The sequence below is a fragment of the Arachis hypogaea genome, chromosome 6 (assembly GCF_003086295.3).
Source record: "Arachis hypogaea cultivar Tifrunner chromosome 6, arahy.Tifrunner.gnm2.J5K5, whole genome shotgun sequence".
In the NCBI taxonomy this organism is placed as follows: Eukaryota; Viridiplantae; Streptophyta; class Magnoliopsida; order Fabales; family Fabaceae; genus Arachis; species Arachis hypogaea.
In genome coordinates, this window is record NC_092041.1 from 109148151 (window position 1) to 109174039 (window position 25889).

Sequence of the window (25889 nt, forward strand, 5' to 3'; positions counted from 1 at the left end):
ATTTATGACCAAAAAAAAAAACATATACAATGTACATTGAATTTTTTATAAAATTAAATGTTACATAATCTCTTTTTTATATTTTTTTTTGCCTTGTATTTGGTTTACATGACTCAAATTTTCATTTTTTCCCGTTAAAAACGCTAATCTCATTCTCCTAGCATCTGCCTTTCACTGGAGTGAAGAAAACCCAGAAAATGTCATATACAAATAGTCCAGTCTGCACAACACACGAATAGAAATGATACACACATCAACTAACAGGAAACACTAAAAAAAAAAGTGTAGTAGAAACTTTGTTTAAATACTAGTCTCGGTATAAAAGATTGGAAATCAACAAAGTCAAGATATTAAAAAATGAGGAATTGCTTCTCCAAAACTAAGAGCTTATCTAAATTTTCTCAAATGAAGAACACAATTTTTATTTATTTTATCATTTATTAATTTTACAACACAAATATAAATACAGAATTATCTTAATTTAAATTTAAATAAAATATACTATAAAATATAAATTCAAATTTTAAGTTTTAGTTCAAACTACCGAGTCATTAAAACAGACATGGCTTCCTCTGGAGTTGCAAACCTGTCAAAAGTCAAAATAAAAACTATCGAACATCCAGTTAAACTTGAATGAAAACCAACTTGGAAACAACAAAAAGACGAGAGAACCAAAAAAGGGAAATAAAAGAAAATCCGTTTCTTTTTTTACTTAGAAAAAAAATCAGGTAAGTGATAAAAAAATGCTTGGGTTGAAAAATCAGTTAAAACCTTACGGAAGAAAAATTTTCAAATCAAAATTAAAATCATATCTAACATTCAATTAAAAGTTAAAACTGTGTGTATCCACTGCTACTTAAACTTGAACGAAAACAAATTTGGAAACAACATAAACGAAGTCATAATTATTTTGAAACAGTATCTTATCATATCATATCATATCTTAAACTAAACTTACACAAATTAAAATGAATCAAAATCTTCCGTAATTGATTTTTAAAAACAGAAAGTATTTAATTCTATCATAGCTTAAACTCTAAATAAAGCACATCTTATAAATTCTGATTCATGAGTCTCACACTCGTGTGAAAAAAAGTCTAACCTGTTTTTGGAAAGTGTTTCTAGTGTCATCATGGTTGCCAAGATGAGAAGCAAGAAAAATTTGAAGGACTTGTTGAAGCTGGATTTGAAAACAATAGAAGCTATGGCTCCGAATCCTTTTCGCCTTACAAGAATTGATGTCGTAGTGTCCCTGCAGGATCCGGAGTATTGCAAAGTAAACCGGGCAGCAATGAAGGCAAATAAGAGTCTCTACTGCAAAGAGGACTATGCGGTACTCGAGAGATTATCCAAAGCGTTGAAGCAGCACCACTCTCTTGGAAAGGCACGCATGAAAGAGAATCAAGGCAAGAGAACGCTGAATGAGAAGAATACTGCATCATCGCCTTCAACAGGATCCATATTGGCATCTACATCGCCTTCAACAGGATCCACATTAGCATCTACATCAACAACAAAGACTGATATTCCAGAGCTTCCGGAAAATTTCAAGGCGATTATCGCTTCACTGAAAGGATTTGATGTAACTTTTGTGATGCAGAGAAAGTTAACAAAGACAGACTTGGAGCCTAATAACAGTCGGTTAGCGATGCCGGAGAAGCAGATAAACGAGGAGTGCAAGTTCTTGGCACAGAAAGACACAGAGATTATGAGGATTCTTGAGGCTCGGGATGGAAAGGGGCGGCTGATTGGGATGAAAGTAGGGCTGATAGAACCGTCAGGTGAGGTGTGCCATGATCAGGTTCTGAAGAAGTGGAATATGACCTCTACATCAACATATAATCTAGCGAGTTCTTCTTGGTGCGACATTGCTAGGAGGAATCATCTCAAGAAAGATCATCTTCTCAATATTTGGTGCTTAAATGATGTCGCCAATAAGTTTTATTTTCTTCTCCATCACGTAGGCTTTGAACCTTTCGAGCCTTGCACTTAGCGGTTAGTTTTAGGGTTTAAAAAGGAAGGGTAATTGAAGTATTTTAATGAAATTATCAAATTAGGGATAAAAAAAAAATAGCCCTTACAGAGCTTCTCTATCAAGAGCTGCTAGTTGGTGGTTGAGGAGTAATAGGTTCCGCATAACTGCATGAGCTACATTTCGTGGGAAGCAGTACTTCCGAACTAAAGAGCGCACCGCAGCTCGCAACGCAATAGCGCGCTCCCTTCCCTTAACGCTATAACCGCGCTTTCGCAGGCAAATAGGAATTGGGTAAATACTAAATAGTAAATACTATAGTATAGGGATTGTTAGGTTGCAGAAATATTGTATAATGTATACAAATACTCTTTGCAAGAATTTTTAAGGATCTATAAAATTCAATGTTAAATAATTAATTTTTTCTTGTATTTGAGATTATATTAGTTAAATCTTCATTCTTTTATCCATTAAAAACGCATTCTTTTTTTCATTAAAAATAATTAATCTCCTAGCATTCACCTCTCATTAATCAAATAGTTTTATAGCAATTTAAAAGTTTATTTACATTTCGCTTTTTAATTTTAAGCTACTAAGTACTATCTTTGTTTAATTTATTATTTATTAACTTTAAAACATAAATATATATATACAGAAATATTTTTTATTTGAATTTAAATAAAAATTCAAAATTTATATCTTAATTCTAATAATTAAAAATGTAAAATATATTTTTTGTTCTTGAAATTTTCGATTTGTATCAAATATATCGCTAATAGCTAAATTTTTAAAAAAATTATGACTAATTCAATAATAATACATAACAACTAATTCAATAATATATTTGCTTGTGTTAAAAATTGTACTTATGAAATTATTGCTAAATTAGTTCTATTTTTTTTAAGAAATCAGCTCTCATAGATATATTTGATACAATTCAAAAAATTTTTAGACAAAATTAAAATAAAATAAAATTTATGAGTATTTTTAAAACTTTTAATAAATTTTAAGGATAAAAAATATATTTTATCCTAATTAAAAATGTCATTGAACAAAGAAGGCTTCCTTTTGCAAACTTGTCAAAACTATGTGTACTCGGGTAAACTTGAGTGAAAACGAATTTGGAACCAACAAAACGATAAGAAAGAATGAAAGGAGATAAAAGAAAATCGGTTAAGTGATAGAAAAATGCTTGAGCTGAAAAATGGGATTAGTGATATATTTCTCAATCACAAATCTTTTACAAATATATGCTGCTGAATAAGCTAGCATTACAGGTAAATGGGGCTCCTAGAAAATGACTATTTCTTCTTCAACTCCAATATTTCAACTCCAAAGAGTTAGGTTATGCAAGTTTATTCCACCTTTTTGCTAGATTTGGGATCACTCTCTTCTTGAGATGAGTTGGCTATCTTCGACTCGTCAAACTCCAATAACTGATTTGAAACAAAGTCAAAAAGTTGTTATGCATAAATTCTACAGGTCTAAATTAGTTAAACTTACATTTAGCTAGTCTTCCTCAAACTATAACTCGGTTCATAAGGATTGTTATTAACAGAAAACTTTAGGTCAATTTACATTTGTAACATGATGCAGTTTTTTTTTTTTGAAAAACAGTTAAAACCTTACCGTAGAAGAAAATTTAGTTACCACAATAATTAGACATTTTCTTACTTACTCTAGACAATGTTATAGTTTCAAACCAAAATTAAAACTCACACACTTTCTAGTGGTTTCAAACATTCAATTAATATTCAAAATAGAATTTAACTTTTGATCCACTATCAATGAACCATTAGGTATTTTTATTCCAAAAAGAAAATGCTTGAAACTTTTATTGCCATTACACTGTTGCAACTTGCAAGTAATTTGTTTTTGCAAAGTACCCTATTGGGTATGTACTGCCCTCATAAAAAATTAGCAAGAACGTAACAATGAACGGATCAAAGGTAAAATTAGTAAGTCAAACGAACCTGTTTAACATCAGCATTCCATAAGCAATGAACAGCCAAAGATCCAATTACAGCAGGTACAATGTATAAAAGAGCAGGCTGAAACAAAGATAAAAGGAAAGAAGGTGGGGGGAGGGGGGAATCCAATCAATCCATGTTAGAAGAGAATGCATTTCCTATATATATATATCACCTGAATCTAAAAAAGCTAATTTCAATAGTACTCTTTTCTACTAAATGTACTAAGACTTCAAAGTTCATTTATAATGGATGAATATTTTAATGATATTTGAGTAAACATGCAAACGGGAGGAACTTTGCAACTTTAGTACTTAATTTTGTAGGTGTTTTCAAACTGCAGGCTGGCCCAGCACACTACATGGCCTTAATTTTGTCAGTCGGATGCACATTTCATCAGATTATTCACAAAATTGTCAAAGAAACATGATATTTTCACATGGTTGATCAGCCATATGTGTCAGTATGATCTTCAAATACTTTCCATCTTAAACTACCATGACATCATGAGTGAGAGCCAAGAACAGAAGAGGGAAGTAAAAGAAAAAATAAGTACTCAGATCCAGTCACCTGAGCAGCTTGAAACCAATTCATCACAAAAATTGTAAGCACCAAGCCAATAGTATATCCTAAAAATGAGCTTTTGAAATACTGAGGCTGTTTTCCTCTAGACACATCAAACCGCAAAGCCAATGCTATGAAGATACCTGAGGGAATTTTATAAAAAAAATGAAATAACAAAATTATGACTTAGAAGTCACTGACTCTTCACCCCAAAATGCACATAAGTATGAAAATATGAAAGATGAAAACCGCATAAAATTCTGCAGTATATACAGGGAATACAATAAAAAAAAGGATATAATCTTTTCATGACTAATTTCACAATGTGAAGCATATAAGAAAATATGAAACATGTTTCATAACAGAAATGAGATAGGAAAAGTTCCCTATTCAAATGGTCACATAGAGAACAATGGTCAAGTAGTGCAACATGGATGGAATTGAAACTACCATACAGCCTCTATAAAATAGTCATTAACTAAATATGTGGTTAACCATAGGTGAAACAAAATTGAAGATCAGAATAATCTCAAAGGAGAATTTTACAGACTTAAACTAGGTGAAGATCTAAGAAGTTCTGGTTAGTAGAGGATGACACTACCACAAGAATTTACATTTAACTTTTTTGTTATATAAGGTGTAATTAGGGAGATAACATTTGGTATTTTATTTTGTTGCTGTTTGTTGCTCTACCAATAGCTTTTGAGGTTTCATGAAGCCAAAGGTGAGAGGAACCATTCCTCCTCATTCCACATGAAACTCACTTTTGTGTCCCTATAAATTGACAGATAATGTGGTGAAATGCATTACCTTTGTTTTAAAAACTTGCATTTTAACATTCCTCAAGTTGAGCCACTTAAAAATTTAACCTCCCTACTCACTCATTAACGAACAACTCTTTTCCTACAATATATCAGAATCCAATACCAAATATAAATTAAGAAGTTCTACACTAATCTTATTGCTACAAAAAGCCGGATACATTTGCAAGAAAATACATCAATAAACAAGTCAACCTACCAGGGATGACAATGTCACCAAGGCCAAGCATTGAAAATGGCCGGGCAGAATCTGCTGTGGGGAACAAAAGCTGAAAAATAATTGGAATGATCAATATTAGGAAGATATTGTATAATGTATATTATTTAACTTCATATAAAGGAGGAGAAAATAAACTCAATTCACTTAGATAAGACTTTAACCTTTATTGGAGCATCAAATGATTTAGCAACGCTAACCATCACTGGAGTGAAGAAAACCCAGAAAATGTCATATACAAATAGTCCAGTCTGCACACATGAATAGAAAAGATACACACATCAACTAACAGGAAACACTAAATAAAAGTGTAGTAGAAACTTTGTTTAAATACTAGTCTCGGTAAAAAAGATTGGAAATCAACAAAGTCAAGATATTAAAAAATGAGGAATTGCTTCTCCAAAACTTTGTTTTCTTTTTTTTTCTTTCAGAACAAAAAGAGCTTATCTAAATTTTCTCAAATGAAGAACACAATTTTGAGCAGCTTGATTTAGTTGCAGACAAATGACAGGTGATCCAGTGGGGAAAACGGTAATTAAAACTCAGTAAAATTAAAATTAATACAAAACGGTTCTAAAAACACCATTAACAATGAAGATAATTGAAGAAAATATTCTTACCAAGAGAATAGCACCAGTCTTGAAAGATCCAAGAGAAAGCATTTCAATTCCCTGCGAAGATTAAAGATTAAGCCAATGTTGTCACTCCACTAGTTACTAATTCAAATGTGATTTACACAAACGAGGTATTATCAGTTAGTTTCTAAACCCTTGCTCTTCAGAGTATAATTATCAAACTTTCAACATTTATGATATGAAAGAATATATTTATTATTTGCTGCATGCAATTCAGTTGCTCATAATATGTACAAAAGCACAACAATAAAGAGAAACAAAGAATGCTAACCTTACAGTTCTAAAAGATACCTTTTTCAGGCAAGAGAAATGTAAGTAAAATGAATGAGTTTAAGGAACAACACATTAAGGATCAAACCTGAATACAAAAAGAAAGCCCCAATATATTATTTGCCAGCCAATGCTTCTGCCTAGCATACCAAGCACAGAAAAAAGTTCCAGGGATTGCAGCAATTATCTGTGACTTTGTAAACTCAATCTCCAAAGCTGTGTAAGAAAGGTATAATGAAAAATATCATTCTGCATGATGGAAGCAAGTTACTGTCAACTAGACCAAATGCAAACAGCCAAAAAAATGCAAAATACAAACACTTTGTCGCTATAAATGTCCCCAGTAGGTATTTTGTTCATATAACTTTTATGTACGTGTTTGCTTCAAATATAGTCATTAACTAAACAAGAAAAAGAAAGTATACTTGGCAAGGAAAAAATTCTCAGGAAGTTATACTTCACACGTACATCTCAAAACTAGCTGCCGTAGTCAGCAGAAGCAAGTGAAACAAGTTGAAGAATATCATCACTGACTAAAAGATGACTGGTTATATATAACTTCAGGGTTGATACCCCAGTTACAGAGTTCACAGAGAGAGTAGGGCGAAAGAAGGAGGCAAGCATGTCTCACATACAACGGAAATATGGGAAGCGCCAGACAATGATGTCCTCGTTCCAGTGCTTTGGTAAATACCGTTTGATAAGTGGTAATACGGTCGCCCTGTAAAAAGAGAAAGAATAAATGTTTGAAAGATGGCAAATATGAAGGGGAAAGAATCTACATGGGACATAATGGCCCTAGGTAAAGAACATACGAAAGCGCAATAATCCCAAGTAAAATGAAGTAGGCTGTCAATACAGCATTCACCAAGTCCTTTGATAGAAATTTGAAGAGTAAGAAAAGTGATAGCAACATTGCACTCCCAACAAAGGGAAAACGCATGGCATGTTCATTAGACATTGTTTCCTGCATTATTATACACATGCCACATTTCAGAGAAGTCAGTTCTCAAGATGAACAAAGAGCAACATATGAAGTAACTGAGCATGAAAGGTACTACTCACAGAAGGCGGAGTTGGTTTGACGGAACGATAACATCCCACAAACACAGTGAGGCAAGCAGTCAAGATAACATTTACATTTGGTTCTACTTTAATTACAAGAGGTGCAAAGGTTAAACCTGCCACAAAAGATAGAAACTAACTAATTAACAAAAAATTATCTCAAAAAAAAAAAAGCAAAAAACAAAATGAAAAAAAGAGAAAAGAAAAAGAGAAGCGCTTTTTGGCTCCCTATGCATGTAAAATTGGAGAGAAAGGAACTTGAAAGGCCTACACATATCTTGATTTTAAGTCCTCTCATGGACAATCCAAATGGATAATAGCACAACCATCTGAATTCAAGAACCTATTAAGAATTCTAAACCACAATCACTTTATCACTCATTCAACCCTACAGCTTAGTGAATTTACATTCCAAGCCATCTATGTTAATCAGTAGCAGGAGGAGAGATAAACATCAACTGAATTATCCTAGAATTCTTAAAGGTAATTTCAGGGAAACCAAAGACTAGTCTTCATTTTCACCCATTTCCAATTTACTCAGAAAGTTTACTTCCAAAACAAAAATTAACAAAGCAAAATTATTAAAAAAAAAAAAGAAACGATCAATTAGTAACATTGAAGAGAAACTTTCCACTAACCTGCTAAAGCCAAATTGGCAATTTTCTCGGTGCTTTTCATGTTCCAAAAATCTACCTTACAAGTAGAAAAAAAAAATAGATCCTCTGAAGTATAATCTTCCGAATATGGGCCTCCCCCTGCGATCACAAAACGACGAGAACTTCAGAATTCAGAAATGAGAAGTTCATCATTGTTCAATTTCAGAAATGAATTTCCCAAAATTATCTTTTAAAAAGGATCTCGGAAATGAAATGAAATGAAACCTCTTGCAGCGACAACACTAGGCACAGTCGCAGACTTTGCAGATCGGAGAGGCCAGGAACGAAAAAATAAAATAAGACTATGGTTTTTATCAAAAATGAAATCAATGGATTCAATTTTAGGTCGTTTTAATATTTTGATATTGATTTGTTTTAATTTCTAAAACATCTAATTAAATTGTAGATCACGCGGTTACGAGGATGAAAGCGGATTTAGCTTCTCCTCCGCGTAGGTAGAGGTGTGTAAGCCAATCAAATGCCTTCAAATTGCCACGTCAGTCAATATTACCCTTTTTAGATTTTAGTTTACCCTGTAGCCGTTGAAAGTTGAAACTTGTCGCTCAATCATTAATTCAGATTAAATCATCATTAAAATTGATTAAATACTTTTAATTTGGTCAAATTTAATTAAATCTAATAAAATATAATTAAATATATTTAAAATTAGTTTAATTTTATTCATCAAATTCTGTTAAATTTGATTAAATTAAAAAATATTATATTTTTTATGCATGTTTTTTCTATTACATGTATTATGTAAATAAAATTAAATCATATTTTTATCTCAATGATTGTTATTTTTATTTTTTTCTATAAATACTTAAAAAGTATAATAAATATAATTTATAAATATTTAAAAAATATAATAAATATAAACTAATTGATGAGTTATTAAAATTTAAAAATAATAATTAATTAAATATAAATAAAACAAAAAAAATATTTATTATGAAAAGAAATAAATTAAATTAAATTTTATATAATTATTTAATTATGGCTTGATTAATTGGTTCAATCTATGACCCATCAATTGCAGTAATAATTCAATAACCTATTAATTTAATAGTCTTATTGATTCGATTATGATAATTATGTTAATATTTACTTATTTAGTCCGAATAAAAAAATAAAATTTGATTAATGATTCACGAAAGTGAAACATAAATAAAGATATAAGTACCTCATAAAACACCGAATAATATTACGATCAATAGTATTTTTAACTAAAAAAATGATTCTTTTTATCAGAATAAGATCAATAAAAAAATTATATACATATTTTTATTAATTTAGTGAGAATCTTTATTTTGTATTCAATTTTCTTCTTTACCCAAAATATTCTCCAAATAAAAACCTTTATCACCAAATTTTAAAAAATATAGAATACAAACATGCGTTAAGCATACATATATTTATATAATATGCAACTATTTGCAAATGCCAATTTATCTATTCTCTGCTACTAATATCATAATTACTAATGTTGACCATTTTTAATATTACTATTGATATTTTATTCAAGAATAAAGTGATAATTTAGTCCCTAAAAAACTATTGCATTAGACAAATTAATTTCTGAATAATTAAAATATTAAATTAGTTCTTGAAATTAACTTTTTTCGAACACCTGTGGTCTTTTTGTAAATACTGTTAAATTTTCAAGTCGTACAAAATGTTTGTGTTTTTTAAGGTTGTTTTGTTTCTAAGAATAGGACAGGACAAGACACTGATAACAGACAGAACAAGACACTGATAGATAGAAACACAAAATTTTGTATTCTAGTATTCTATTTTGTGATAAACTAGAACAAATTATAAAAATTTAATTTATTCTCATTTTTTTCATTCAAAAATTTTGAGATGAAAAATATAACAATAAAAAATATAATTATAAAAAATTAACAAGAATAATAAAAAAAAATAAAAAATAAGTTGTGTCTCTTGTTAGTGTCTCTGTGTCCTTCCTATCAGAATGAACACAAAATATACTAATTTAGTATCTCTCGACACATTGTCTCTGACTATGTCTTCTCTGTTGAACACGATTTTGTATTTCAGTGTTTCTGTCTCAGTATCCTATCTTTGTAAATAAACGCAGCCTAAAGGACAATATAAAGTGCTATTAAAAGACTAATTTGTCTAATGCGATATTTCTCAAAACTAAACTATCACTTTACTCTATTCAATTTATATTTGAAATGGCTATGAAAAAGAATAAAAATTCTCGTCAAATACAAGTATATGCATGACATATGTTGTACGAGCTTATTTACTAACATCAATTAGACGGACATTTAACTTAGTTGATACGTTTAAAATTCTAACTAAATTCAACCTGGTAGCGAAAGCGAATGGATCAACTATTTACACAATTTAACTAAGGAGTGAAACATAACACTTAATCACATGTTCTCGAATAAAAATAGTTGTGCAAATGGATTAATTAAAGTTAATCACACCTAAATTTCTTATTTAATTGTTTATGATTGCGTTTTTAGAGTAACCTTTTTAGAAATATCTTTCTCTAGAACAATTTATATGTAATTTTGTATTCTGAATTTTTGTCCGTTGTTTAAAAAAAAAAAGAATATCAAACTTGACTCATGTTCATTCTCGTATTTCAAAGGAGCACACATTTCTTAACAAAACCAAATAATATTGGCTATGCTTTGGTGAAGAGTAACGGCTATTTAATTTTTTAAGATAATTAATGTGGTTTCAGATAAAATAATTTCGTTAGATAACCAATTAAAGTACCAGCCAAACAAAAAAATATATTCTCAATGCACCAATCAACATATTTGTTTACAATAACAAAAGTGTAGTAGCGAAAATTCATTCTACATGACAAACAAAACAATATTAAATTTTTTGAAATAAAAAAAAATTCAACACACTAAAGTGGAACAATAAATAAACAGAAAGAAAAACAAAACCCGAACACAAGGGTTATCAAAAGAACATTAATAATCATAACGGTTTAGTAATTAAGTCTTGCGAAGGAAGGTTGAGTTAAATTTGCGTTTAATTGAACTCCAAATATTTTCTAAGTTTTTTTAGTTTCGTTTCTGGAAAGAAGATGATTTAACCATGTATTAGTTAGTTTTTTTTTTTTTGTTTAAAATATTGTTGAAACAAACATAAGTTATGGAAAACTCATATTCATTTGTAAGTTTTCGTGTCATAATTAAATAATTAATTGAACTAAATCATGTCAATAAGAGAGTTATATGTTCGTCCCTTATAAAGCCGGCTTTACAAATCATCATGATCAACAAAGAATTTGACATAACAAGAGGCATTGATAATCGAGCATTGAACCATGGCAACACTCCTTAACATTTGTGTATTGTTCATCGTAGTTTCATTCCACATTTCAAGTGCATCTAATTTGGCGCCATCACCACTTGCAATGTACGAAACCTATTTGAGCCGCTGTTCACAAAAAGTAGCGCAAGACTGTCGCGACGAGATTCATTCGAGTGTAGTTTATGGCAATCAAACAGTTACTGTAAAGTGTTGTTCCAACCTTGTAAATGTTGTGGGAAAGCAGTGTTATGACGACATGTCCAAATATGTTGCCACACTTCCAAACCTCATGCCCAAAAAGGACGAAATTCTGCAGAGGAGTAAAAATGTTTGGAATGCTTGTGCTACACACTAGTTGATTTCAACTCAATAACATATATATTGTAAATAAAATAATGAAATATTCTATGTGAATAAAAGGTTATATGCATTTTTTCGCTTGTAACAACTTTCCAAACTTTGTTAACTAAGTGAAACATAACACTTAGTCACATGTTCAGAAATAATTGTGCAAATGAATTAATTAAAGTTAACCACATCTAAATTTTTTATTTAATTGTTTATGATTTTCTTTTTACAGTAAATTTTTTAGGAATATTTTTCTCTAAAACAGTTTGTATGTAATTTTGTTTTTGAATTTTCGCTTGTTATTAAAAAATATATATATATATCAAACTTGACTCATTCATTTTTGAAAGGATCACACATTTAACGAAACAAAATAATATTGGCTTTGCTTGGGTGAAGAGTATCAAATCAACTATTTAATTTTTTAAGATAATGTGGTTTTAGATGAAAACAAAACAATCTCCTTAGGTAATTTAATTAGGATATTAGTCAACTGCAACCAACTAGTGTATAACCTGCAAAAGAAGCCCAATAAGTAGAAAAAAAAAAATCATAAATTAAGAGTAATCTTAATCCCACATTCACTCTTATTTACAATAAAAAAATAAAATAACTACAAAATCCTTTCCCTTTACGTATGTTTCACTGACGTCAAAGACCCCTATGCCTGCTCCCGCCACCGGCAGCTGGCCACACGTCCTCTTCCGCCACCAGCAACTGCTGGTTCTCCACCGTCAACTCTTCTAAAATAAATTTTTAAAATAATTTTATAATAATTTTAGATATTTATTATTATTTAGTATCAGTTTTTTTTTTTTAATTTAAAATTTATATATTTCTCGTGATAATTTAAATTTATATTCTTTCAAACAAAATTTCTAAAAAACAAATTTATTAGTTGACTGCATCTGGTTGGTTGTATACCGTATTGTCTCAAAAAATCAATATGGAAAGAACAGTTATAAACCGCTTTGTTAATTTTGTTATGCGCAGAAAACAAGTTTGATTTGAAAGCGCAAGCAGAGCAGAAAAGCAAATGTCTCAAGCCTCTGCAACTGCACTTGAGCCTTTGAAGTTACACTCACGCAGATTCACACACACCATATCCTTCTTCTCTCTTCCTCCCTTTCCCGCCTTCAACGCCAAACCCTCTCTCACTCTCACACCTCTTCGTCTCTCTCCTTCCCACCCTCCTACTCTCACTCACATCCTCCCTTCCCGTTTTCGGACACCATGCACCACGCAAAAATCAGGTATACCCTTTCTTGCTGTTTTTTACTCTTAACTTCCCTTTGGGGCATTTTCTCAAACACTTGTGCTGCAACATTTTTTAAAACTTGAAATATACTCTCTTGTTCTAGACATGATTTCGCAGCTTGAGATTGGGAAACCGGAGCCAATCAAGAAACCCGAGAAGCGAGTCAATGGAATATTCTGGATCATACTACTCAACATTGGCATATTCGTTGCTGACCATTTATTTCAGGTCTGCCTCGTTTTGTCTTAGTTTCTGTTTGGTTTAACTTATACTCTTATAGGAAAATTGCTTTAAATTTGATAGAATTAAGTAGAAAAGTTTACTTTTTGGAGGAATTATTTTGAAAAAAAAAAGTGGAATTCATGAATTCAGATTCAACTTATAATTAGCTTTGTCCAGAATGCTGAGTTCGGCATTGTTAGATCAAGGTGTAAAGTTATTTTTTAGTTAACTCCCAATTTTGTCCCTGTAAAAAAATGGGTACTATTGTTTTCCCTAGTAAGCACACTAGATATGCAGCCATCGCATTATTATATATAAGTATAATCCTTCAATAAGTTAATGAAAGCATGTATGCAGTTGCTGATATCATCTTCATAATTTGTATTAGTTTCTATTGTTTAATATGAATGATCTCAACTAGGTTAATGGCATCAAATCTCTGTACCTGTACCACAACTGGCCTGCTTGGTACCAATTTGTCACAGCAACATTTTGCCATGCTAATTGGTCAGTCCTCTCTAATTTCTTTTTTTTTTTTAAGAAAAAAATTGTTTGTAGTTAAATTTTCATAGGATATAGTATTTTTTTTTTTTTTAATTCTGATGTATTACTTTGTCATTTATCTCATTTTACAATCTTACTACTGTTTTTAACTCTTACAGGAAGCATCTTTCTAGCAACCTTTTCTTCTTGTACATTTTCGGTAAGGTGGATTTTCTTCTTTTGATCAAGTGAATTGTAAGACTGCTTGAGCAGTTTTCATCTTATTGTTCTTGCAACAGGAAAACTTGTTGAAGAAGAGGAAGGGAACTTTGCTTTGTGGCTTTCTTACATTCTTACTGGTGTTGGAGCAAACCTTGTTTCATGGTTGGTTTTACCAAGAAATACAGTTTCTGTTGGAGCTTCTGGTGCTGTTTTCGGGTTGTTTACTATCAGCGTCCTTGTAAAGGTACCTGGAATTGTATTCCAATTTATTTGTTCATTTGTTAGTCTCTAATCATCCTTTCATGTTCTTACATTTATTATAACTTATATCTGGATGTAGATGTCCTGGGATTGGAGGAAGATCCTTGAAGTTCTAATTTTGGGTCAGTTTGTAATAGAGAAGGTGAGCATGGACATATTTTCCCCCTCTTATTGTGTAAAATAACTGCAAATCGTTATCGATTTAGACTGTTTTCATCCTCTCAAAATGTTAATATAGTGAACATACTATTCAAGTAATTATTGCATGAGGCTATGTGTGTCCATTATCATAATTTGTAGAGCTGCTTCCAGTGTACTATGATATCCTGCATGTTCTTTAATGATCATTTGAATTTGAATTTTTTGAAAAAATAAAAGTTGTATCTCATAGATTTCTCGCTAATGAATTAATCCATGTTTGAGTATAGATCTGTTATCTGTGACTGTTTTAGGTGATGGAAGCAGCCCAAGCTTCAACTTCATTATCAGGAACCTTTCGCGGAGGCTACGCATTGCAGAATGTCAATCATATTGCTCATCTTTCTGGTGCTCTTGTTGGTGTGCTCTTGGTTTGGCTCCTAAGCAAAGTCCCTGCTGATCCCTCAGAACCATAATATAGTTTGCACAACAAAACTGGCCAAACTACAAATGTGACTTCGCTCAGCTAATATTTCAAGTCAGAGTCTAGGTTTTGTTTACTACTTCTGTTGCTGTGGGATATTGATCATCTATGTAACAGGAATGCATTAAATTGTAAAAGTGTTGTCTAGTGCTAGCTGCCCTAGGAGAAAATATAAGATCATTATCCAAACGGAAATGCTGTAAATGAAGGAACATAACATAATTATTTTATCGAAATGAAATAAAAATAAAGTGAATTCAGGTGAACTAATTAATTAAATTTCATTATAATTCAAATTCCTTGAAATTGACGAATACTTTATTCGAACGCCCTTACATACATAAAATGGAATGTTGATTCATCCGTGTGTTATTCTAATGAGCCAAAAACTTGAACATTGCATTCTTACATTCTTTTTAGTAATTCACAATTGTTGCTAGGGGCATTTCTTTTCCTAGGTTAATAAAAGAAAATTGCATTTTTAAAAAACAAAACATGTTCATTTTCTGTAGCAAAATTTTTCTCCGTATATCATTTCCTTTACATTGTGTAATAAAAATTACAAAAAAAAAGTGGAGTGAAAATCTTTGCTCAGTACCCATTCCTCTCTCTCACACACACTTAATATTGGATAAGGGAGAATCAAATGGCAATTGACTCGTAGAACCTAAAGAATTAAAGTTGAAGAATGAAAAACAAGCAATTTTGATTAACAAAAATGTAAGGAGTAGTTTGTTTAACAACACAACTTTTGCTGCGTGAGCGTAAGAATGTAATTACATTGAAAATTTAAAAAAAAAAGGAAGAAAGAAAAAAAAATGTTCACCCTGAACCTCACCAATTGTTTTAGTAGAATACTGCTGTACATGAATTTGCAAGTTGGTATGTACCATGTTGACATTGAAACTGCTTTTGGCACATGATGGAAAATCCTTCTCCCAATCTATACATTTGAGAATGACGCTTAAACCTTGCTGTGAGAAGTGAAGTCTCCAATTCACCATCTCTAAGAAGCCTTCGGTTCCTTCTAGTCGCGAAAGCCGAAGCTTTGTGATCATTGAAACCTATAGATGGGTTCTGTAAGAGACCACAGAAGGGAACACTAGTAAATGGCTTTTGGTAAATTTTATCCAAGCTTTCAACTGGTATATTGTCATCTTCCTCTGTCGAATTCGGCATCTTCTTGGTTTTCAGTCTTTTTATGGTACTTAGCAACCTATTTTCCTCTTCTCTTAATCCAGCCACTCGCCAAGCATCGGCAACAAGCATGATTGTGGATTTCTTGGGTGGAATGTGAAAATCTTCCATTATTTGGAGCATTCCTTCTGCATTCCATGGCTGTGTTGCTTCAGCATATCCTGAGATAAGCGTCTCAAAGGTCTTAAGATTTGGCGAAATACCGAACTCACGCATCTTGTCAAAGACTCTGACAGCATTGTCCATTCTTTTAGAACTGCACCATCCACTTATGATAGTTGTTAACAAAACAACATTTGGTTGGATGCCTGATTCGACCATCGCATTCAGCAGTTCTTCTGCCTTTCCTGCTTCTTGCGCTCGAACATAAGCTTTAGCAAGAATGCTATAAGCATGTATATCTGGTTTTATACCAGATTTCAACATGTCATCGTAAACTTGTTTGCATTTCTCTAAGAATCCAGCTTGGCTCCATACATTCATTACTGTACTATATGTAACCACATCTGGCCGAACATGAAATTCCTCCATCAACTTTAAAACCTGTCAATGGATATTCAGAATGAGTTACAAGATGAACGCATATGTATAAGAAATTAAGAGTCAATCCACCATGCCAAGCAAAATAAAAGTGAGAGCTTCATTATTCTTCCCTCGTTAACTGAATTAGTTAGTTAGACATCTTAATTGCTTAAAGGCAAACAACTGATTCAGAACAAAATGTTTCAGATACAGATGCCCAATACATCCAAATTATTAATTTCTCTTTAGAAGAAAATAACTTAGATGTACACAGCACAAAGAAAATAACTTATAGAGGTTGTTTCATCTTTCCCTTATGTAGAACTTTGATCCACCCCGCCCAATTGCTTAATTTAAACATCATTGCCAATTGCTAATCGTCTTCTAGCATCAAGAGAATATGCAAGTTGGTTCTATACGGAATGTGTCTAGAGTATCATTTATCATAGACAGGTTCAAAGCAATTTTTCGTCAAGAAAGAAATTTCAGACCACAACCACAAGTTCAAACGTACCTCATCAACACCATCTCTATCCATCACACTCGCAAAGCCATTAATCAGGGAGTTGAATTCAATAAGATTTGGCTGCAGGCCCAGATCCTTCATCTTATACATAATCCTAATTGCTTCCTTTATTTTGCCTTGTCTACAGTATCCGGTTATGATGATTGTGCAAGTTCTCTCATTTGGTTCCAAACCATACCTCTGCATCTCTAAAATCATCGCTTCGGCCTGAGCAGTCTGTCCTATGTTAGCATAAGCTGTTGCTATAGTATTGAAAGTAACAACATCTGGTTGCATTCCCGAACAAGTCATCTTATTTATCACATTCCAGGCCTCTGATATATTCTCCAGCTTACACCATGCTCTGATAAGCATGTTATATGTGTTGAGATTTGGTTTCAACCTTGCATCTTCCAACATCAGATCTAGCAACTTCGTCGATTCATCAGGCTTACCTATAATACCATACCCTTTTATCAATGTGTTATAAGTGCTAGTGGTTGGTCTTAGTCCACTTTCTTTCATCTTTTGGACAGTTTTCATGGCATCATCCATGTTACCGGATTCAGCAAATGCATTTATAAGTGCATTATAAAATACCGGGTCGGGCTTCATGTGTTTGGCTTCCACTTGTGAGACGATAGAATGTATAGGCTTGAAGCACTTTTGATTGGTCAAGGCATTTAAAAGGGTCGTGTACGTTACTAGAGATGGTTGGTGCCCTTCTACAATCAGATTTTCAAACATGGGAATAGCTTCCTGAGATTTTCCTCTCTCTATCAGAAAATTCATTAGCTTTGTTTTCGAGCGTACCACTCGGCAACTTTTTTTATTAATGCAGAACGCGCAGCTGGGTTGGCTGCTGGAATTTAAAATCTTAACAATGTTATTCATTTGAGTCTTGCCATCAGAACGATTCCCCTACCATATTATATGACAAAAGATAATCAATTTTGATCAGTAATAGCTTCTTATGAACTGGATGTAAACTAGATTTTGAGCGATAAGAACATAAATCCTTACTAGCAAGTAAACATCTCCAAAAGCAAGAAAGAATTACCATCTATAAAGAAAACTAGTGTTACAACTTAGAAATCAAAATGTGAATCTTGCAATGATAGGCAACTATTTTCTTCGTCGGAACCATAGGTATCCTCTTCAGTTGGCATGCCTCTCCGGACACCAAATTTTTCCATACCTAAGGCTCAATCAACCATATATATTGAAGGTTCTTTGATATAGATCCAACTAAGCCACAACATAATCAAAACTCCAAAAAGCACTCAAATGACAGCACTTCAAGATAATCAATTTGCATAATTAAGCTTAGTACCTTGACGCTATTTGATTGAAACGATCCTTTCTTCATGTTGGAATTTGCAGATTGATTATCATTTCTTCTGCCAGTTGCAGAAACTGTATCATCGTTTTCAGGTTTCTTCATTATTCTCCTCTAAATGCTGTTCCTCAATGTGAATTTCGAATCACTTCATTATAGAACAAGAACCGTTGCCACTCCTACGATTTCAGTTCAGAGAAGATCATAACTGAAAAATTCATGAAATTTGAGAAATCGAACGTCAAATTAGATTGCAAGAAATCTGAATATCCTTTTTTTTTCTCTAAAGAAACTTACGATCAATTACTCTCTCTCTCTTTCTCATTCCGCATAACCAAGGTTCTTTAACAAACAGGAACAGTTGAAATGAAGTTTAAAACCGTAATACAGAAGAATGAAAAAAAAAAAAAAGAAAAGAATGGATATTAGATTTTATTACCCGCTGAATGTGCAGGCAGAGTGGCACGAAATTAGAGATTAGAGTGGTTTATGAGAGTGGTGTAGCAGAGTTGAAAGTACAGGTGGCGTTATGACATCCAATGGAAAGAAAATCAAAGAAGATATTCTTCTTATCAACTAAAAGGAAAAATAGAAGTAAAATCTTTTGAAAATGGAGACAAATATATATTTAAAAAAAATAGAAATTTTTTTTTGTAAAATCCACAGATGGAGCCAACTAACTAACTAACTTCGGTAACTTTTTACGGTTTACACATTAAGTTCTGTGCAATTCTTGGCAGGGGCGAAGCCCCTCTACAAAAAAGATGGCTACCAAATTATAATTTTGGATTTTTTTCTACTATTAAAAAAAATATTTATTTTTCGAAAAAAAATTATTCCAAGTTTAATTTTTGGGATACAATTTTTTTTGGCATTCGAAATAAATTCGTCATACCTCCGACGAATTCTAAGTTATTTATAGAATTCGCCGTATTTTCAGCAAACTTCCACCCAATTCCTCCATAAATAGCATTATTTGAGGATGAAACTCAATACTAATAGTTCATTCTTCTTTTTGATATTGCTCTCCTTTCTAATTTAGTCTTTACAATGTTTGGAATTCCATTTTTATCTATTCATTATGATGATGAAATAGTGTATGATAGAAAATATTCTATCGTATTTAAGGTTGCTCAACTAGTGATTGCATACTTAGTACTCAAAATCAACAGTTTGACAGCATTAAAGAATTTAATACTGTATTTCATTGACCAACAACACACAAAAAGAATGAAAAAATTTATTCCAGTTATCATTCGGAAGTAGATAACATTTTGTTTTACAAAAAGTATATCATAGATGTTGTGTTTTTTTTTTCTTTTTTTGTTATTTTGATTAGAGTTTAGTTTTTGAGAATATTTGATGTTTTTTTGTTTAGATATCGATTACGTGATGATGAGGATATATGTCTTATAAAGGTATGGCACAACTGGTAGACAAATATTCATCTGTTGGAATTATTTGTTTTCTTAGTTGAGTTAGGTGGATGATACCCCTTTAAGTGGAGCAGTCAGAAAAAATATTAAAAGGACGATGGTTGTCCTAAATATGCCACCTGAAGATAGTCAAGAGGGGTCAAACGTTGAACACTCTAATGATGGTATGATGCAATCTGATGTTGAAAGTCATGAGAGTTTTGCGATTAGAAACCCGATAACGGATTTCTATTAGGTTAATCCCGATGATGGTGAAGAAGTTGAGGCTGAACCAACGAAAATTTTTGATAAGGATGAGGAAGAGGAGAAAGAGATAAACTACTACGGTGACACACAAATCGCGGTGACACAGTCTGCCATTTCTCGATCATACTACCGGTCGAATCACTTTTTCACTTTGAATCTCGAGGCAATGACTTCAGATTGTTTATTTAGTCATGGAGGCCCCTAAAAGGATTCCATCAATGAGTTTAAGATTGGACAACAATTTGAAAACAAGGAGGAAGTCATGTTGGACGTTAAGACTTACAGCTAGGGGTGGAAATAGGTCAGGCGGCCTGCCAGGGGCCTACAGCCTGGCCTAGCCTGGCCTGATAGAAAATAGGTCTAGTTTCAGGCTATTAAAAAAGCCTATATTCTTTAAAAGGCCAGGCCTAGGCTTTTGAAATAGCCTGTTGGGCCTGTCAGACCGGCCTGAGCCTGCAAATATATATAGAGAATTTTATTATACTAGTAAAAATGCTATTAGAAAGATTTGAACTTGGGTCTTCTATCTTATAATAATACCTTTATCCACTCAACTATTTATCTCTTTAATTATATATGTGTATTTTGTATCAATATTATTCATAAATTTATTATTTTTTATTTTATAATTTTAAAAATTAAATTATATCTTAAATTTAATTATTATTAAAAAAAATAGGCCTATTGAGAGGCTTCAGGTCAGGTCAGATTTAACAACAGGCCAGACTCAGTACTCATTAAAAAGCCCATACCAGGCTACAGGCCAGACTAAGGCCAATATACTCTATTACAGGCCTGGCCTGTTAAGAGTAAAGTCTGGCCTGGCCTGGCCTATTTCCATCCCTACTTACAGCATCAGGAGGGCTGTGGAATATAAAATAATAGAGAGTGACCAGTTAAATTATGTTATACAATGTATCCAATTTGGGTCCAGTTGTGAATCGAACATACGCATATCTTATCGTCGAAAACAAGAAAAATAGGAGGTGAGGAGATACAATGGTCCTCACACTTGCATGCAAACATTGGTGAGCCAAGACCATCGAAGGTTGAAATCAAAGGTGATTGCTCAGCACATATTCACGAGGATCAAAGCAGATCCAACCATCAGCATAAGGGTTTTGTAAAGAGGTGTGGAGAATTACTTCGGTTACAAGGTGTCCTACCGAAAGGTTTGACTTGCAAAGAAAATAGTCCATAGTATGATATATGGAGACTGTGAGGAGTCATACAACAATCTTTCTCGTTGGTTATTCGCTATACAGATGTACTTATCTGGTAAGATTCATCATATTGTCTTTAGTTATGTATGCTTAACGTAGTCAGTTCTCTTGTATTATAACATCTGGGGTTATTTAGGTACTTGGGTTCAAGTTGTAATACAACCTTGGCCTGCTTCAGCTGATACTGTGATGTTTCATCGGGTGTTTTGGACGTTTTTCCTGTGTGTTGAGACTTTTGAGCACTGTAAACCACTTATTTCTATTGATGGCATCCACTTGTATGGTAAATATGGAGGCACGTTGCTGACGGCTATTGCTCAAGATGGCAATTCAAACATATTGCCTATTACATTTGCAGTTGTCGAGGATGAGACGAAGGAGGCTCGATCATTTTTTCTTTCGTATCTGAAGCAGCATGTTACACCCTAACCAGACATGTTAGTAATTTCAGAAAGGTACAAATTGATTGCTGCTGCTTTGAACATCGATGGAAGTTTATGGAAACCGCGACATGTCTTCTAGGCATTTTGTACATGACATATTGCTGCCAACTTCATGACTCGCTTCAAGAACAAGGATTTGAAAAAAGTTCAATGCAGCATATTCAAAGTCACACCGGGAGTTCGATCATTATTTTGGTCATTTGAGGGGCGAGAATGTCGCAAACACAAGTTGGTTTGAAGAAATGCCTCGTTTCTAGTGGACATAATATACAGATGAAGATCATCAGTTTGGACACATGACAACAAACATCTCAGAGTGTATCAACGCTATCATGAAGGATTCTCATAATCTAGCCATCACGGCTCTTGTTAAGTCAACCTACTTCCGTTTGGATGAACTTTTTGGAAAGAAAAGTTCAAAGACTTAGGCACAGTTTCAAGTTAGTACTGAATTCTCACATATGTTGATGAAGGACATAGAGTTCAACTCGAAGCACGTTAATACTCTGAATGTTTATCAGTTTGATTAGTCGAGGACCACGTTCACTTAATGTGCACCCCGAGAGTCAGAGGTATCCGGAAACAGAATGCCCCCGATTATCTGCATAATATATCCTCTGGTATAATGCAGTAGGCGCTCTTCTAACTTCTCGCAAATAGTATTCTGACCAAGTTAGCTTGACAATCCATTTGGTCTGTAATTGTCTATCATTGGGGCCCAAAACAACACCCAATAGCTGCTGACACAGGTCCTCAATGGACCTTTCCTGGTAGAACTGCTCCCACTCGCCGATGCAGCCACTGACTGGATTTCTATCAATGACGAGTCCTAATTGGTAGGCCACGTTATGCAAGTTGATAGTCATCTCCCCGCAGGTGAAACGTATAGGACTCGGGTCGCCATCTCTCGATCAGCACTGAGACCTATGGCTAGTCATGCTCCCACTCTACCATGCAGGTAAGATGCTCGAATCCTGCTCATCTAAGATGTGGCCTAATTTGCTCGAGCGAACATCTTAATAAATTTCTTCTGATACACAAGACCCGAGGCACCTACCAATTAAAATAAATTAGCGAAACAAAAAAGACTCAACAAGTAATAACACAAATTCAAATTTCACATACATAAAAGACATGAGTTATAATGTGTAATACTCGGTCAAGTCTGCCTACAATATGATCAACTTAATCCAGTCTATAAAGGGTATCCTCGTATCCAATAATTCTTGCTCCATGAAATTACACTCTAATAGAATAAATTAAAATAAAATAATTTTAAATTAACTAAATTTTTATGAGATATGTTTAAAATAAATCTAAATAACATAATCAATTGGACGTAAACAATTATCTAGATAAAATAACATAATTTAAAATTAATTATATTAAATTACTAATCATATTTGGCAATAATCAAATGAAAGAAAGAAAAGAAAAATGAAATTATCAAAATTAACCCTAGTTAGTTCAAACGAAACAATAATCAAAATAATTTTTTTTTAACCTAACATCTATTCATAACCACATTATCATTTTACATATTCTAAACAAATAACACATACAAAATCATGTAACTAAATGTATCGTCCGCTAATCAAACTAATTAACATAACTAATAACTTAATCTAACTTGCTAAAAAAACATATTCAAATAATAAATAACAACAAATAAAAAAAAAGGCAAACATTATAATAGAATTATTTAAAACTACTAAAAAAATCAGTAACTTCAACGATATCAAAAAAATCACCTTCGAAGATGAGAGAGAATGAGAGCGAATAGAGTGAAAAGGTAAAATGAAAACGTGAAACATGAAAAACAGAACAACAACAAATCAAACATAAAAATAAAATAGAATAACAGAATTATCTGAATTTGGCCAACTGAAGAGACCATAAACTTCAACAATTCAAGAGAAAGAAGGATGAGAGTGAAAAGAGTTGAAAAAAAAAATAAAAACGTGAAAAATGAAGTGGTTCTCCCACGACTTTTATATTTGGGTGAACTCAATGTGAAGTTCGCCGGAATATGGCAAACTCTATAAATAACTTAGAGTTCATTGGGATACGGCTAACTTGCTTCAAATACAAAAAAAAAATGTATCCTAGAAATTAAAGTTGTGATTATTTTTTTCGAAAAATAAAAGTTTTTTTTATTTTATAGTAAAATAAATCCTATAATTTTTGTTAATGAAAAAATTAATTTTTATAGAGATCAAATAGTCCTTTAAATTATATTATACACCTCCTTTTTCATAAAAAAATCAGCTTTTTTTTTTAATTATAAATATAATTCATTAATAATTTAGTGGAAAACATAAACATAAAGTTCAAATATTTTTGTATTGTGTTAAGAAAATATTATAGGCTAACTTATTTAAAAAGTAAAATATAAATTTTATTATCTTCCCATTACACTCATCTACTCAAAGAAATTTTTTATTTTTTTCTTTTATCTCTTTAATTTTTTTTATCTTTTATTCTTTGAGATTTTGATTCTTGTTTTTTTTCTGAAAATTAAAAAAAAATTCTAACTCAATGAGTGATTCTCTATTTAAAAAAAAAAAAGATGTTATTTTTACCTTTTTTTTTCTGCAACAATACTATTAAACCAACAACTAAGACATATAGTCATATATTATATATAGGTAATAGAATAGATAAAGTATATTTTAATTTTTTCTTTGATTTAAACAAATTACTTTTATTTGTCTGTTAGTCTTGTTTAATTGCTTTTTTTTATATTTTTTATATATTTGATTGTTTACTTAATTTACCTATATAAATTAATTTTATGTTTGTAATTATACGTTATTTTGTTTATTTAGTTTTTTTTGTTATTTAACTATTTAATTATAATTTTGTATTATTGATGTTATAATACTAATATTATTGTTCTAAATTTTAAATATTTTATTTTGAATTAAAATATAATTTTTATATTTCATAAAGATTATAGATTGTAATTTATATTTTTTATTAAGTATATTTTTAATTATAAAAATTTATTTGAATATTTGAATTATGGTCTCCTAAATAATTAATCTAGCTTTGCTTTTGATTTTTGCATAGATTGGATGAAGGGAGTATTTTATTATTTATACTCATGCTCCTAAAAAAATTAATTACTAAATCATGTATTGTATAAATATATATTAAAAATAAATATTAAATAAAAATATATAATAACTAATATTTTATGCGGATATAATATTTTTATTTTTTATTTTTTTTTTCAAGATGTACACCGGGTGGCTTGTGTAAATTCACACAACCTATTGTGTTAAGTGCGTTTCAAAGAAAAAAAAAACCATTAATAATAACGGTTTACAATAGCAAATTGTAACAGCGAAAATTCATTCTACATAACAAACAAAAGAACATTAATAACGGTTTAGTAAGTCTTGAGAAGGAGGAGGGAGATTGAATCTGTACGGTTGTTTGAGTGAATGGTGGTTCGGATGGTATGGGAGTTGGAGCAACTAGTTGAGATGGATGATTTGGACCCGAGTCTGAGTTTCGTGAGTAGGATAATCGTCTAAGTTGTTGGTAGATCAACGAGTGGAATCACTTGTAAGGACACTTCAATACTAAAGTCAGTGTTCATACGACAAGACGGCTAATTAGGATAAAAATGTGACGTACTCTTCCTTATTTATACTCTATATTTAAGTGGGTCCTTTCTCTTAGACCTGTCCGTTTAAAAATTTTCGCTAGCTGGCTAGGTTCTCAATAAGTCATGAGATAGCACGCGGGTCACTTTTAGATGCGAATTAAGTACCCAACAGATCGAGTATCTGTAAGTAGACTAAAATTATATTTAACTGAATTCTAAATATCTATTAAGTTTTTCTAGTTATGCATGATATTTCCTAAATCTAGGTAAATTATGAAACAAACTATAGAAAAAGAAAAGAAGATGACTTAGCTATGTATTAGTTAGTGTTTTTTTTTAAAAAAAATATTGTTGAAACAAACTTGCATATATTTAATAGAGTAAAGTATTAAATTGGTCATTTACGTTTCGGCGTAATCTTGTTTTGATCTTTAAAGTTTAAAGTGTCTTATTTAAATTCAAAA

General features: G+C 31.8%; 5 protein-coding genes across 8 annotated transcripts; 3 read left to right on the forward strand and 2 right to left on the reverse strand.

The window, feature by feature from the left end:
• Window positions 1-3164: 3164 nt before the first annotated feature.
• On the reverse strand, window positions 3165-8656 carry LOC112755587 (signal peptide peptidase). The gene is made up of 12 exons (XM_025803768.3): window positions 8396-8656; window positions 8153-8269; window positions 7515-7630; window positions 7265-7416; window positions 7085-7170; window positions 6538-6665; window positions 6165-6215; window positions 5709-5795; window positions 5527-5596; window positions 4513-4649; window positions 3946-4023; window positions 3165-3408 (listed from the first exon to the last, which is right to left on the reverse strand). The coding sequence occupies exons 2-12, from the start codon at window positions 8190-8192 to the stop codon at window positions 3328-3330; spliced, it is 1026 nt and encodes a 341-aa protein (XP_025659553.1). The 5' UTR covers window positions 8193-8269; window positions 8396-8656; the 3' UTR covers window positions 3165-3327.
• A 2839-nt stretch (window positions 8657-11495) lies between these two features.
• Window positions 11496-11837, forward strand: LOC112757773 (protein DOWN-REGULATED IN DIF1 11-like). Its single transcript, XM_025806330.1, has one exon. The coding sequence runs from the start codon at window positions 11496-11498 to the stop codon at window positions 11835-11837; it is 342 nt and encodes a 113-aa protein (XP_025662115.1).
• An 852-nt stretch (window positions 11838-12689) lies between these two features.
• Window positions 12690-15168, forward strand: LOC112755588 (rhomboid-like protein 11, chloroplastic). Its single transcript, XM_025803769.3, has 7 exons — window positions 12690-13083; window positions 13192-13316; window positions 13732-13817; window positions 13973-14013; window positions 14093-14259; window positions 14356-14418; window positions 14729-15168. The coding sequence occupies exons 1-7, from the start codon at window positions 12867-12869 to the stop codon at window positions 14888-14890; spliced, it is 861 nt and encodes a 286-aa protein (XP_025659554.1). The 5' UTR covers window positions 12690-12866; the 3' UTR covers window positions 14891-15168.
• Window positions 15169-15579: 411 nt separating this feature from the next.
• LOC112755589 (uncharacterized) lies at window positions 15580-19049 on the reverse strand. 4 transcript variants are annotated; one of them, XM_025803770.3, is made up of 4 exons: window positions 18901-19049; window positions 18456-18669; window positions 17132-18043; window positions 15580-16638 (listed from the first exon to the last, which is right to left on the reverse strand). In XM_025803770.3, exons 2-4 carry the CDS (start codon window positions 18564-18566, stop codon window positions 15745-15747), a joined length of 1917 nt encoding a protein of 638 aa, XP_025659555.1. In that variant the 5' UTR covers window positions 18567-18669; window positions 18901-19049; the 3' UTR covers window positions 15580-15744. The 4 variants fall into 4 exon arrangements, with proteins under 4 accessions (XP_025659555.1, XP_072053699.1, XP_025659557.1 ...); XM_072197598.1 differs by having other exon boundaries at window positions 18456-18640; window positions 18901-19012; XM_025803772.3 differs by having other exon boundaries at window positions 18456-18640; window positions 18759-18925.
• A 2296-nt stretch (window positions 19050-21345) lies between these two features.
• Window positions 21346-21795, forward strand: LOC112757774 (uncharacterized). Its single transcript, XM_025806331.1, has 2 exons — window positions 21346-21421; window positions 21503-21795. Exons 1-2 carry the CDS (start codon window positions 21346-21348, stop codon window positions 21793-21795), a joined length of 369 nt encoding a protein of 122 aa, XP_025662116.1.
• The last annotated feature ends 4094 nt before the right edge of the window (window positions 21796-25889 follow it).

Excerpts from the sequence above, each read along its gene's own strand:
- LOC112757774 (XM_025806331.1), top strand. The coding sequence starts at position 21,346 with ATGATATATGGAGACTGTGAGGAGTCATACAACAATCTTTCTCGTTGG. Across the intron at positions 21,422-21,502 it reads TATACAGATGTACTTATCTG|GTACTTGGGTTCAAGTTGTA; the intron begins GTAAGATTCATC and ends GGGGTTATTTAG.
- LOC112757773 (XM_025806330.1), top strand. The coding sequence starts at position 11,496 with ATGGCAACACTCCTTAACATTTGTGTATTGTTCATCGTAGTTTCATTC.
- LOC112755587 (XM_025803768.3), bottom strand. The coding sequence starts at position 8,192 with ATGAAAAGCACCGAGAAAATTGCCAATTTGGCTTTAGCAG. Across the intron at positions 5,796-6,164 it reads AGACTGGTGCTATTCTCTTG|ACTGGACTATTTGTATATGA; the intron begins GTAAGAATATTT and ends TCATGTGTGCAG. Across the intron at positions 4,650-5,526 it reads TGGTGACATTGTCATCCCTG|GTATCTTCATAGCATTGGCT; the intron begins GTAGGTTGACTT and ends AAATTCCCTCAG.
- LOC112755588 (XM_025803769.3), top strand. The coding sequence starts at position 12,867 with ATGTCTCAAGCCTCTGCAACTGCACTTGAGCCTTTGAAGTTACACTCA. Across the intron at positions 13,818-13,972 it reads ACATTTTGCCATGCTAATTG|GAAGCATCTTTCTAGCAACC; the intron begins GTCAGTCCTCTC and ends TAACTCTTACAG. Across the intron at positions 14,419-14,728 it reads GTCAGTTTGTAATAGAGAAG|GTGATGGAAGCAGCCCAAGC; the intron begins GTGAGCATGGAC and ends TGACTGTTTTAG.
- LOC112755589 (XM_025803770.3), bottom strand. The coding sequence starts at position 18,566 with ATGAAGAAACCTGAAAACGATGATACAGTTTCTGCAACTGGCAGAAGA. Across the intron at positions 18,044-18,455 it reads TTCAATCAAATAGCGTCAAG|GGGAATCGTTCTGATGGCAA; the intron begins GTACTAAGCTTA and ends ATAATATGGTAG. Across the intron at positions 16,639-17,131 it reads ATAGAGATGGTGTTGATGAG|GTTTTAAAGTTGATGGAGGA; the intron begins GTACGTTTGAAC and ends ATCCATTGACAG.